General features: G+C 45.0%; 1 protein-coding gene across 2 annotated transcripts in view; it reads left to right on the top strand.

Annotated features, from left to right (window-relative positions):
• Positions 1–13,638, top strand: part of DHX57 (DExH-box helicase 57) — a 1,970,484-nt gene that overhangs the window by 974,504 nt on the left and 982,342 nt on the right. For both annotated transcript variants that reach the window (XM_069607794.1, XM_069607793.1), the window contains exon 10: positions 12,104–12,237. In XM_069607794.1, coding sequence (XP_069463895.1) covers positions 12,104–12,237 — 134 coding nt within the window. The remainder of the gene's footprint in view (positions 1–12,103; positions 12,238–13,638) is intronic.

The following is a 13,638-nucleotide window of genomic DNA, read 5'->3' as shown; positions in this document are numbered from 1 at the left end:
AGTAAGCACGGTATGCGGCGCCTCTAGATGTTTCCACGCTAACCTGGAGTGTCTTTTCCCTCTTGCAGATGGATGAGAAGTTCCGGAGACAGAGTTCCCCCAGAGCGGCTGGGATTCAGGTAAGCGTTTGAAGCTCGTACAGTCTTTAAAAATAAGCGAAGGTTTGCTGAATGCTTACTAATGCCTTTTTTCTGTTCTTTTCCCTTTTCCTTAGGAAGCGGCGTGCCGGGATGGGAATGACACCGCCGAAGATGCCCGCAGAACAGAAGGAGCAATGAATGATGGGCAGAAGCGCCGCAAGGTAAGGCTGTTCCTAACGGTGTTCTTGTTTTTGCAGGAGCTGGGCGCCGAAGAAAGATGCAGGCCTACTGGAGACCGATCCGAACACGGGGAGTATCACGCTGCAGGTGCAGAAAACACAAAGCATGTTTCTCAGCCTGGGCGTGGCTTAAATAGTCTCTGGTTATCCAAGGTGTCTCTGGGCTGAACCGCACCCAAAAGACTAGACTGCACATGCAGTTCTGGGAACCAAAATATGTGGGGGCATCCATCTTGTCCCCATCAATGCACTACAAGTCCAATCCCCAATGTTATCCTATGGGAGTGAGTGAATCTGGTGCTACAAGCGTCAAGTCTGACTCCAAGTGGGTCTTTGGAGGGATGGAGAGGCCCTTGAGGGCCATGTAGGTGATTGTGGCCTGGCTCCAGCCTGACAGCTTGGATGGTTTGGGACATGAGGGGCAGGAATCATGACAGGTACATGTCATGATGCCTACTCCCGGGGAACCAGACCAGGTCTAGCAACCCCGGAAGCAGGCATCAAGTTATTTTGAGCAAGCCCAAAAACCCCTGCTAGGGGCTGTTTGGGTGCGGTCCTGGCGCCTATGGCGCCAGGCTCATATGGAGAGTCAGTCCTGGCGCCTATGGCGCCAGGCTCATAGAGTAGAACTTACCTGATGCAGACCATGCTGCAAGCTTACCTGATGCAGACCATGTGGCAGAGCTCCAAGCCAAATGAGGCTTGGAAGGGACTATTTTAGCTAGGGACTATTCTTTACTCGGGTGGGGCTGGGGAGGAATACTTACCTGGGACTACTTTGGAGGCTATTTAAACCACGCCCGAAGAGCAGCACACGCTTTGCGTTATTCTGCATCCAGCAGCGTAAAGCTCACTGTGTCTGCAAGCCTGCATCCAGTCTTCTGCCACGCCCGCCTCGAGTCTGCAGCTCCTAGAAAAAGGGAGGAACAAAAGGAGAAGAGGTTAGAATAAGAGTAAAACCTTCGATCCTTACCTGAATTCCGGATCCACCGCGCCTTCGAGCTGGAAGAAAGAAGCATTTTACGTGCACAGCCTCGCCTGCTGCAGTGCCGCGCTGAACTCACCGGCCTTCGCAGCATCCTTACAATCCACCGCATCCTTCTGCACGTTCCCGCCGCACTCTGGCACCTAAAAGGAACACAAGAACAGCAAAGGTGAGCCAAGGGAATAAACAGAGGCAATAGTAACTACCCCCATAGACTTACCCGATTGCCGCCAGGGGTACTATTCCTCTTCACAGGTCGGCTCAGTCTCCATTGCATCCTCGCCGTACCCCGGCCCCTAAGGGGAACAAAAGGACAACAAGGTGAGACGAAGGGACAAACAAGGGGAACTCTTCTCACCACAATAGACTTACCTTATTTTACCGCCGGAGGCATTCTTCCCCGAACTTCATATTTTCTCTCCACACCTGAATAAGGGAGCAAGCCACAGTTTACATTCTGGCCTTATTTTATTGAACTGTGTAGGATAAGCCAAATCCTTACCTGAACTTCGTCAGCTACCACGAGGAACTCTTCGCTGGGGTCAAGCTGCAAACTGCAAGGAATCGGACAAGAGTGAAAGTCAGACATGTGAACTCTTACGAACTACATACGTTTCGGAGTCAATATTGTTCTGGAACTCATCAATTCCTTTGAGCCAGTGAAGCAACTGGTTATCAACGCGCCCCTGCGCTCAGTGCAGGATGGAGAGCTCATCTTTTCAAACCATCAGGTGAGACTATAAGAGGGGACATCAAAGGTGATCTGTGGAGAGAACAGCAGGGGGCGGGGGGATTTACGCTCGACTCCACGGGTGGTTAATTCCCTTTCTCCATTTGCAGAAGAATATTCCTACGGGCCAAGCAAACGTAGCTAGTTGGGCCAGTCCAGTCCGTCATCTCGGCCCTATGCGTCACATTGGTGGAGACCGCAGCTCTCCAGTTCAGATCGACGCCTCTGTGGGAGCCAGGTGAGCGTAACAGTACAAGATCTAAACCCGGATTAATATTGACTCGCCCGGCACAAAGGGGGGTCCATTCAGGTAGGTACCGCCCCAGGAAACCTCCCTCAAGACTTCCCTCCATATTTCCCTCAGGATGGAAGTAATTTTCCACCCCTTAACCAAAACTTCTTTCCCAGATACCCTTCAAACTCTAATTTCCAGAACAATCCTCTCTCCCTACGCTTTCAGGACAATAGATTCCTGAATCCTGGAAAACAGAGATCTAGGATGCAAGGTTATCAGGGAAACTCCCAATAACCGAGCTACTCCGGAAAAAAGGACAGCTACCGTTTCCGGGAGCAGCAAAGGTATGAATCAAGACATCCTATCAACCAGAAAGAATTTCACAACTGGAGCGACAAGTCCAACAATTAACCCATGACCTGGGTCACATGTTGAGGGCTCAGCAGAACCCTCAACCGGAAACCACTGCCCAGAATAACTCAACACACAGGTCTGGTGCCCTCGGGGAGAAATTCCGGGAAGAAAACTCTGACAACCAACAGGATCCAGAGGATGGGGCCCGGGTGCAAGGGAGATGCAAAGCCCCAGAGGAAGCTTCCTTTTCCACCAGAACAAACCCCCTGGAAACCTCTGAGCCTGAACATAAAATCTTCTACCTCCGAAAAGCTGGAACCTAAAGAACAGAGGGTAAGTAGGAGAAATCAAAAGCCAAAGCCGACCCACTTTGTGGAGAAGGTCTGCATCATCCTTTTCAAAGGAAAAGTATCTCTGGAGGATTCAGGGAAGAAAATCTTCTTTTTCATAGATGGAGGGACCCCTCCCATGAAAAAATGGGTCCCAAAAGACCCTGATTTTGAATGGGTAAGTATGGAAATAAACCCTGAGCAAGAAGCTCTTCAACACCAACAATGTCATGACAGGACCCAGAAATCACAGAGGTACCCTCCCTCCAAACAAAACAGGTAACTGGCTCCTGGAAAACGGTGACAGTAAAGAATTGGGGTATGGGGGAGGGGATGGGACTTCCCAAACCCACCTAATTCTGTGTGCAACATTTTATTTAGATTCCTGGACTCCGACACAGAAAACTTTCCAAGATCTCACAGTGTCGGAGTTCAATATAAAAAAGTTATACGCATTTTCTTTGCCCCCTAGAGAAGAGAGAGAAGGAAGGTTTATGTTTCCGTCAAGGTACAGGGTCAGTGTGCATTATCGGCACTTGTGGATACTGGATCCCAAGTCACCCTCCTGTCCAAAAAGGCCTTCACTCACCTAAATTCAGGAATGGGGAGAGTCACCAAATTCCCCTCAAACCTCATTAAAGAATGATATTTCTGTTGAAGGGATTGCAGATCTGGAGATAAAAATTGGGCAACATAGTGTGACACACCCGGTGATAGTCGTGACTCCAAAGGGCACACCTTGTCTCTTGGGGAATGACCTCATTCTGAGGTTGTCACCCCTGATTGACTATGTGAACAAGGTTCTCTGGACTCCGAATAACTGGCCAATTAAATTAAAACAAAGCACAAATTATGTGAGTTTCAATGTCACATGCCACATGATTGAACAACAATCCGACGAAATAGAATTGCATTTTAGGAACAATCATGTCCCAGACCTCACTGTCATCTTTGTAGGGGAACAAACTAGTAATGGGGAATCCTTTGCCATTCTTGAAAATCAACCTCCCTCCCAGTTGTAAGTGGCATTCCACGCTGGAGGGAAATACTCTGAAGTTTTACACAAATCCACAATCGGAGAAAACCCAAATCCCATGACAAAAGATGATGAAAAACCAACTCAAAGTTTGACCAACATCCAGATAAAGGGAGAACAGCTGATTGTCCCCATTCAGATAAATGAAGGGGAAAAGCCTGTTCTCGGCAGAGTATGTCTGAATAACAGAAGAAGCTTCATCAGCAAAGCATTATTCAGGAAACTCCCAAACGATCAGATCTTTTCCATACTTAAATTGATTGATAAGTGGGACATTGGCCTAGAAACTCCAAACATCTCCTGCCTCGCAGGTGTATGCTAAAAATGTCCATTGGCGACAAAAGCATATAACATAATTGTTGGGTTGTGAGAGATGTCCCCTCTGCCTTTAACTTGGGTAGTGACATTCTCAATCGATTCGCAATTAATTTGGGCCTAATTTATAGCAAAGGCTGGTCCCGACTGGGCGGTAACCCCATGGGCTTGGACAACACTGGGAAAGCATTCCGTTCAGCTCAATTGCTGCCGTGTGCCCTTGAAGTTCAAGTGAGAGAAGAGGTTGCCATCCCAGGATAGGAGCGACAATTTACAATTCAGCTAAAACGTAAGTGAGGACAGAACCTCAAAAACCAGGACGCCTATATACATTTTAATGATCTCCAACAGCAAGGTTTGTATTTACATCCGATGCCCCTAGTTGACCTAGAACATGACACCATTCGAATATTGGTGGATAACAGCGACCCTCTAATTATAACTTTGGGCGTGGGCACCTTTATTGGAATGGCGGTTGATGCCCAACATTATTCTATTGATTTAGTTAATGAGATCCATGGACCAATCCCAAATCACTGCTTCCATATAGATTACCGCATCCCTTCGGAAAAGATTTTCACCAGGCCAGGGGGGAATCTGTTGCTGTACTTTTCCTGCCCTTATGGTGTGGAAGAGGTGACCTGTGACATCAGGAAGGATGAGGTGGTATTCAGAGTCATCAGTGACTACCTCCCATCCTCCAACTCTATCACAAGAGATCTCTCCACCCAACTGGAGAATACCGCCGAAATTGCCACAGGCTTTAAGCAGATGGTCGAAGAATGAATCAAAGACAGAGAAGCAAAAACAGAAGCTGAAAAAGGTGTCTTTGGATTTTCAGGATATCTTTGCAGTGGATTTGTATGATTGTGGACGCCAGAGATGCATACAACCACCATACCCACGGACCCCGAGATGGCTCAGCATTTGTGAAGCAATACCGGTTACCTCTCGCGTCTATAGTCACTCACAGAGATTATTAAAAATTTAGAATCTTGTGGGATAATTCGTTCAATCGACAGTACTTTAACAACCCAGTACTGGGGATACTCAAATCCAGTAGTCAATGGATACTTTGCGCAAACCTAAGGGAGTTAAATAAACGGTTGCACATGTCAAGATGGCCCCTTCCCTACATTGATCTGGGACTGGCCCAGATCCAAGGGTCAAGGGTGTATACCACCATTGACCTGACCAACTGTTACTGGACAGTGCCCGTGAGCAGGGAAGACCAGTATAAGCTTGCCTTTACCTTCGGAGGGCAGCAATACAGGTGGATCTGAACCCCCTTTGGATATATAAACTCAGGAAATAAATATAACATCCTCCTACATAAGGCCATGCCCGATTTGGGTGTAAGGGGAAACCTGGCCTATGTAGATAATGTCTTAATTAAGAGCTCAACTGTGGAGGAACATATAGCAGAAATACGCTATGTTCTGAGCCAGTTGCAGAAAGCCGCAGCAAAACTGTTCTTTCAGAAAGCACAGTGGTGTAAGTCCTGCGTGAACGTCTTCGGGCACGCAATCACCCCTCAGTCCCAAGCGAAAAAGGTGGAAGCATTTTTTAAATTGAAAGATCCTACTCCTGCGAGAACTAAGACACCTTCTTGGACTCACTAATTATAGCAGAAAGTTAATTAAAGACTATGCAGAGGTCACTCGGCCCTTGGTCCATTTATTAAAGGCCAAGGTCAAGTGGGAGTGGGGTGCAGAACAATCTGAGGCAGTAAAACAACTAAAGCGAAGCCTTTCCCAAGCCCCTTGTTTGGCTTACCCCATAAAGAACAAGGAGTTCTTCTTGGAGACAGGGTTCTGGAGGAAAAATTCAATGATTGCAAAAAGGCACTCCTGCCAACGGTGTGGGAGTTGAAGAATTACTGCCCATTCATCCAGGGGGAGCATATCATAGTGGAGACTCCTCACCAACCCCTGCGATACTTAGAAAGTGGCTGAATCCGAACAGGGAACGTGAGTAATTCCAGAATTACTTTCTGGATTCTCTCCATGCAAGGCTTTTCTCTGGAGGTCTGATATGGCCAAAACAAGAAGACCTCTAGCGCAAGGATTGGCTGACTTGCATGATGCTGCTTAAGAAAACTGTCTCGAGGACGAAAGTCTAAGGACTAATGAAATATGGAGGCGTACCTGACTTCCCCGCACAAATTCTATGAGGAAGACATGAGTCAAGGGGATACCCACAGTTTATGTGGATGGGTGTTCCTACCATGTTGACAATCATTGGAAAACAACTAGAGGGTGGCATTGGGAATGCCTGGGTGAATGATGCCCGGAACCCTCTGTTGGGTACAAAATAGGTCCCCGAAGTAGTCAGGTGGCAGAGGTCATGGTGGTACATCAAGCCATCCTCACTGCAGCACAACACCAACTCAAAGAACTGCTCATAATCACAGACTCTGATTATGTCAGGAATGGGTTTATGGAACACCTGATTAACTGGAAAAATCTAGCCATGCTGTGTGCAAACAATAAACTGCTAAATCATGGGAAATTAATTCAATCAGTTGATCTGGTAACGTCTAATGAGATGATCATCTATTGGAAAAAGATCAGAGGTCACTTCAAAATAGTTTGACCAGACAAAACTGGAATTTACTTTGCTGACCAGTTGGCCAAAACCAAGCCATTCACGGGGATCTCATAGAAACCGAATCCAGTTCACTGCTGTCACCAGGTCCATAACCCATGTTAATAATGAACTATCAACTGCCCAGTGGAGTAAGGAAGCCCCAGATGCAGATTTGATTTCTGCAAGAAAAGAGGACCCAATTATTGGAAAATGTTATCAACATATTGAAGACGCGATTAATTTTACTCTGACAGAAACCGAGTATATCAGGAAGGAAGATCTCCGGGTGTCGATGACTTTTTCCAAAATGTTCCAAATCCAAGACGGTTTGTTGGTACGAAGATCCATATTTGAATGTGACCAGTGTGTAGTACCTACCTCATTCCAAACCTGATGTTAAGTCTCGCCCATGACGCAGGTACTGCTGGCCATAGGGGGTTTCATCTGCTCTACAGAACTCAAGAGCAGACCATGATCAACGCGTCCACTACCCATGAGTACATTGAGAATTTACGGAAACCCATTCAGCACGCTTTTGCTTATGCTCAGTGCAATTTAGGAAAGCAGAAGCAATTAAAGCCTACTATGACTTAAAAACTACCAAGAAGGAGTACAAAGTAGGATACCGGGTCTACCTGTACAATTTCCTAAGAAACCAGACCAGGGAGCGGAAGTCCCTCCCCTCTTGGCGCAGTGCTTTTAAATTGTCGATAAAATCTCACCTGTCACCTTTAAGATCCACATCCCTAAAGTAGTACATACGGAAGAGAAATGGGTCCCTCGCCATATCAATCAGTCGAAGAGCTGTTACCCCAGACAGGCGCTAATACCAATTTAAGAGCCCACTGAAGGTAGAGCCCATGAACCATCTGAAGAATGAAAGGAAAGGATGGCAGCCCGGATGGAGAATATCGCACATTCACAGCGAGTCAAGGAATTTGTACTCTCAAAGAAGGTAAACAAAATTTTCAAAAAATAAATGTGTGGAAATGTTCACGTGAGGGAAATAAATGTGTGATGTGATGTTGCTTTGTTTTCTAAATTGTATGCATATTTACCGGGGAAAGAAGTACTGTATATACTTAATTTCTCTTTTTACTCTCTGCGGACTCAATAACTCCTTACCTTCACAGCCTGGGGCTAGGAGGTTTCAAAAATGGAGTGCTGACCAGAGCGGCACTCACTCAGGACAGGAAATGAGCAGACGTGCTCCAACGAGGAAATTCATGGAATAAGCCAAAGCAAAAAGAAATCAAATGCTCCACTCTCCCTATCTCTTTTCTGTGGGCCAACCGAGTCAAAGACCCAGGGGTGCGGGGGGAGGGGGACGACTTGTGGGGTGAAAAGACAGCCCCAGAGTGACAGAGATGGAGAGGCCATGCTAGGCCCCTATTGTGTGAGTGAAGCTGGCTAATGTGGAGTTCCATTTGAAATCTAAAAGCCAGTACAAAACAGTGATTGTCAACATAAGGCCTAGTAAAATAGAAAGAAATGGGCCTAGTCAACTCCACTAAAATGGACAGGTGCACTAGTGAAGGGGAATATCTACCCGAGAACCTAAAACTGATGGGTCTGCCCAATGAATGGTAAGTAACTTGGGGGCTGCAGAGGCTGACTTTGTGTAAACTGGGAAAAGGCACGTTGGCAGATGTAAAACTGCAGCAGTGCACGTGGAAAGAAAGTATACATTTGAAACACTGTGTATTTGGAAGATAAAAAAAGGAGGAATTATGCCTGACATTTAAGAAATAAAGTCAAGTGACAGATTGTGTTTATCAGAAATAAAGAGACTTCATGTTAATCATATAAAATTACAGCCTGTAAAGAAAATGGCCTATTTAGTTTTTGTAGAAGTGAACACTGGTTTCCTATGTTAACTGTGGTTTATCTGTGTGCATAGGATTAATAATGAATCTATCTCTGTTCTAATATAGTAGAAAAGAAAGATTATATTTTAAACCACATGCCCAGATATAATGCTAAAATGTTACATGTAAGCACTTCTTGTCGATTTAAAGCTGTATTTTCTGAAGTATGGATGCAGCTGGTGTTTTCCCCACTGATCTGAAAGGTCTATGCCTTTGAAAATGTTACTCAAAAACTTTGGCTGAGGACCTCCAGGAGAAGGAGGTCTGGTTTTCAGTTCTAAATACACAAAAAATCCAGAGAAGTAGATCAAAATTGTGGGATTTGCAGATAACGCAGCCAGCAGAAGTGATCTGTAAGGTCAGGTCTCCCCATTAATTGTGCATTAGTGGCCAACAGAAATGACCTTTTCAGTGCTAACTGAACCTCAGGAAAGGGCTTCAGAGCCACTAATGGATGATCAAACATTGTGTATGATACAGATTGCTGATATGCAGATGTTCGGGTCAGGTGGCGAAGGAGAAATGCAACTTAAGAACTGGTGAGGGCTGTGGTGAAACTGAGGGACACATGGGATGCCTTACCATTAAATAACATTGAATACATTTTCTTGAATAAAAAGTGCATTGTGAGTTCATCCCAGGCTCATATTGAGTGGGAGAAGAAGCCGTCAGGACCGTGTAAAAATGTTGTGTGATGGATACAACTGTAGTTATGAGAAAATGTATGGTTCGGGTCTTCTCATAATTCCGATGGAATAGAAAGTTGTTGCATGATAGGTTATGGAAGTAAGGTTTGAATCCGGAAGGGGCAGATTTGTGATTATTCCGGCTCAGGTATGAATCGATAAAAAAAAAAAAGTTGCTCCTCCCAGGAAGGGTGTGCTGAGATATTAGCATTTTCCGACTTATCATAAAATATACAACTCAAAAATACACATGTGCCGGCAATTATCTGAACAATTAGGGTAGCTGCCATATTGTTAGATTTTCAGAAAACAAAATTGTAAAACTACCCGCCATTTTGAAATTATGTATTTTTCCTCCTCCCTCAGCCTCCATCCTTCACACCCCCTAATTCCTTCTCCTATTTGCAGGCAGTGGGCGTAATGAGCAGAGGGAGAGAGCTGGCCAATCCGCAGCATGGGGATTTTGATAATAATGGAGTGTCATCAGCACTATAGCTTGGCAAGTTCCAATCTAAGAGGGGACTTGCAAGAATACCGCTAGGGAGAGAGACCAGGAATGCTGCCTAATCCGTCGGGGCATCTCCTTGCCTGGGGAACAAAGCTAAACCAAGGCCTATCTAGAAGGAGGGAGAAAAGGAGACCAAGGGACTTTGCTTGTAAATCTGTGAGCCCTATCTAAGCGAAGACTGTGGCTGGAGAGACCTGGCTGGTGGGTAGAGGCTTGAGGTGTGAGCTGCCTGCCTAAAAGAAGATCCTAGGATCTGGCGGGCCTGCTGAGCTATGAACAGAGATCTGCCATGTAAGTAGATATATCCCAAAGCTATCAATTGTGTGGGGGCTACCTGCCTTGAAACCTTTCCCTTAGTGGGTGAAGGGGGAGGGGGAAAATGGCGTAGACCCTGTCCAAATTGGATTTCTCTATAGAAGAACACTCTCCAGTTACTTTGAATCGTGTTGGAATCTGTCCATTTAACCTTTACCTTTGCATTGGTGGGTGCTCTCCATTAGTGGGAAGGCGGTGAAAGCGTGTATACCGTTCGTACAATTAACTAAAATATAATTAAATTAATTCCCATAGGGTCATTTATCACAGGGTGATGTTTTTGTCAAAATTCTAAATTGACAAAGGATTATTCCAGTGCACTGTAAATGATTCTAGTCTGTAATGTAATTGCTGTTCAATTGAATGGGCTAGGGCTAGAACCTCAAGACCTTCCTCTTTTCTTCTGCCTTCGCTCCCCCTCTCCCCTGCTGATCTGTTCTCTCTTGGCACTGTGCACCTGGCCACCCTCTGTCCTTTGGGCCCAGGTACCTGTTCACCCTGCCACCCTCCCGCACTGCCTCCGGGCCACCCCTTGCACTCAGGCTGTATCTGTACCCATACAGCCCCCCCTTTTTCCTTCCTGCACTTATCAGACCTACCCTGTCTCCTGCCTTAAACCTAGCACTTGCAAATTGCTAGATACACTACCACTGTTTGTTGCCTTTATTATTTATTTATTGTTATTTATCTGTTTCTCCTCTGCTTCGCACTTTCCACTTCTCCCCCCTTCCATGCACTTTTCCCCCTCCCCCCTCTTCCATGCACTTGCACGTTCTCAATGTCAGTGGGCCTAGTAAGATCGCTGTTTTGTTCTCCCCTGTTCCCCTCCCTTGCCTTGTCATGCTCTGAAACACTTGTGTACGAGCGCGATGGAAATAAAATATCAATCAATCAATAGTGTCTCCAAAATGAAAATCCCAAGACCTTGCACCCTGGGTGTTGCAAAACAAAATTCCCCAGTTATTTCCTTGCATCCCGAATCAGAATGCCGAAACATTGCATTTTACCTAAATAGAAAGCCCAAAACGATTTTCCATTGTGTTCCCACTCCCTGTACCTTGCTGTCAGACCAGAGGGTTCACATCTAATTGATGCCTGGAAGGTGGGGGTTGCTGGGAAAAATGAGTATTATGCCAATCTGAGCAATCGGTGTGTGTTTTGTATTTTTCCCATTGGTTAATTTGCAAGAAATATGTTGTAAATTGTGACTGCCAACTTCAAAATGTTACCTGTGTCTTATAGCAACTGAAAGTCCTCTAAACCTAGTCAATTGGTGCAAGAAATTTGAATTGGTGATATTGTGTAGTGCCACAGCATGGGTGGTTGATGTTTTTGTGATTGCCTATGATTCTTTGTAAAAACTTAAATGCATATATATTCTTACTATACACTGGCCTGGCACCTAGCTGATTGATGTTAAAGAGGGTATTTTGACATAGGGGATGACAGAAGTGGTGACCTCACTAAAGTTGAATCTGTAGAGCGGTTTGTTGTGCGCCACCTTGCTTGGGGGTGGGGGGGGTCGGGGCAGGAGCACTCTTGAGGTGAGAATGAATGTATAATGTACAGTGACAGCCCAGTTACCTGCATTATTTGTGAGATTTTGCCATCTTATGGCCAGCTAGTCCTATTAAAGTAGTGCCTGGCAAATGCCTATTGTATGCCAACATGAAAGTCAAAATTGTTTGCTTTGCCAATGTTTGTTTAGCCTATTGTTCATGCTTCATTAAAGGTTTGTTCTGCATAGGCGTCATTCCTCCTTGTATCAAGAAAGTCATAACCCACGATTATTACAGAGACTAAGAACTTAGCAGTTGTTTCTTTTTCCCTGCAGTGACTTCTTGCTTCTGGTTTTGAAGGATGTCATATTTCAGAGACCAGACATACGTGTTATACTGATGAGCGCTACACTGAACGCAGAACTCTTCTCAGAGTACTTCAGGTCATGTCCAGTCATAAATATACCAGGTGAGTTAACTTTTTCATAAATCCAAATAATTTCATTATGCATGCCTTAATTTGACTTTGGTTATTTCATTTGGTAGTACATCTAAGTTGAAAAAATATTCAACCACTCGTGGGATGAGCAGGCAAAGATTCAATCAGAACATAGTCCTAACTGGAGCGTGCAACCGTTGTGGTGTAGTACTACCATATGTTTCTTTAACATACCTATTGTTTCCTTCTATTGTGTTCTTTCTTTTTTGCGTTACGCATGGCTTTTTTGTTGAGCCTTTTCAAATATTGCATTTCAAAAAGGCTTCTAAATTTTTAATTCTGTAGAGACCTTTGTGATAGATTGTATCCATATGCAATAAGTCAAATGAGACTTGACAAAACTTGAAAAAGCGTACATGTCTAATGTTCAGAAAATTGTTTCATGCCACCCTGTGTATCACAATGGAGCTCTGATTGACAAAGTAACATATATATTCAAGTAATTTGTCATAATGAGAATGACATTACCACATTTAAAGTTTTCCAGGTAGATTTTGATGCATGGAGACTTTTTTTTATGTTCACTGTCATCTTCAATCTTATTTTTATCTTTGTTTTTTTTTCAAATAGTGAGTGTTAGGAAAGATTTCTCTTTTAGGCAACTTTCCCCCCACGTTCTATGGGGCCCCGCACTTTTTACTTTTGTTTTGCAACCTGTCATGACTTTTTACAGAAAAGTGAAGCCTTCTGCCCCACTTAACTGGCCTTTTGCTCCTTTTTGTCATGGGGAATTTAACTAGTCCTTCAGACTGTCAGTTCTGCGAAACGGTTTCCCTTTTGTCTTTTACTTTTGACCTGTTTGGGTAACTTTTTGACAGTGCACACATCATCTTAAAATGCAGTGCAGTGGGGAAACATTTGTATCACCCTTACCCAGGGGATTATGGATGTTGTCCCTTCTCTCATAGGGTTGAACCCTTCTCATGTGGCCAGGACGGTGCAGACACAGTTCAATAGTCCCCCTGGGGGGTGGTGCACCGTGGGAGGATCATATGGGAAGGGAAGACCCTTATGGGATGAGGGACAACACCATAGGAGAGACGTGGTACACCCCTACCACTGTGCCCCCTCCCTCACCCTCTTACCCTATCCAGTGTCACATAGTTCCCCACACTACCATATACTTGTGTACGGTAGATCCTTCCAGCCCCCTAACAAGTACTGGGATGTGGAAGAGTAGGAACTACACATGTGAACTTCATTACAATACTGGGACGAGGAAGAACATCTGTGACCTATTAGAGAATGAGCATAGTTGTACTGAGATGATGATGCACAGAGTGCTGAGGAGCACTCTGCGGAACCTAAGTGAGCAGACCAGACTGTCTAATATAGCCGACTCCAACTATTAAATAAAAAGGGAAGGGATTT

The sequence above is a fragment of the Ambystoma mexicanum genome, chromosome 4q (genome assembly GCF_040938575.1).
Source record: "Ambystoma mexicanum isolate Mex_15411 chromosome 4q, UKY_AmexF1_1, whole genome shotgun sequence".
NCBI classification, from domain to species: domain Eukaryota; kingdom Metazoa; phylum Chordata; class Amphibia; order Caudata; family Ambystomatidae; genus Ambystoma; species Ambystoma mexicanum.
This window is presented reverse-complemented; position numbering and strand designations above follow the sequence as displayed.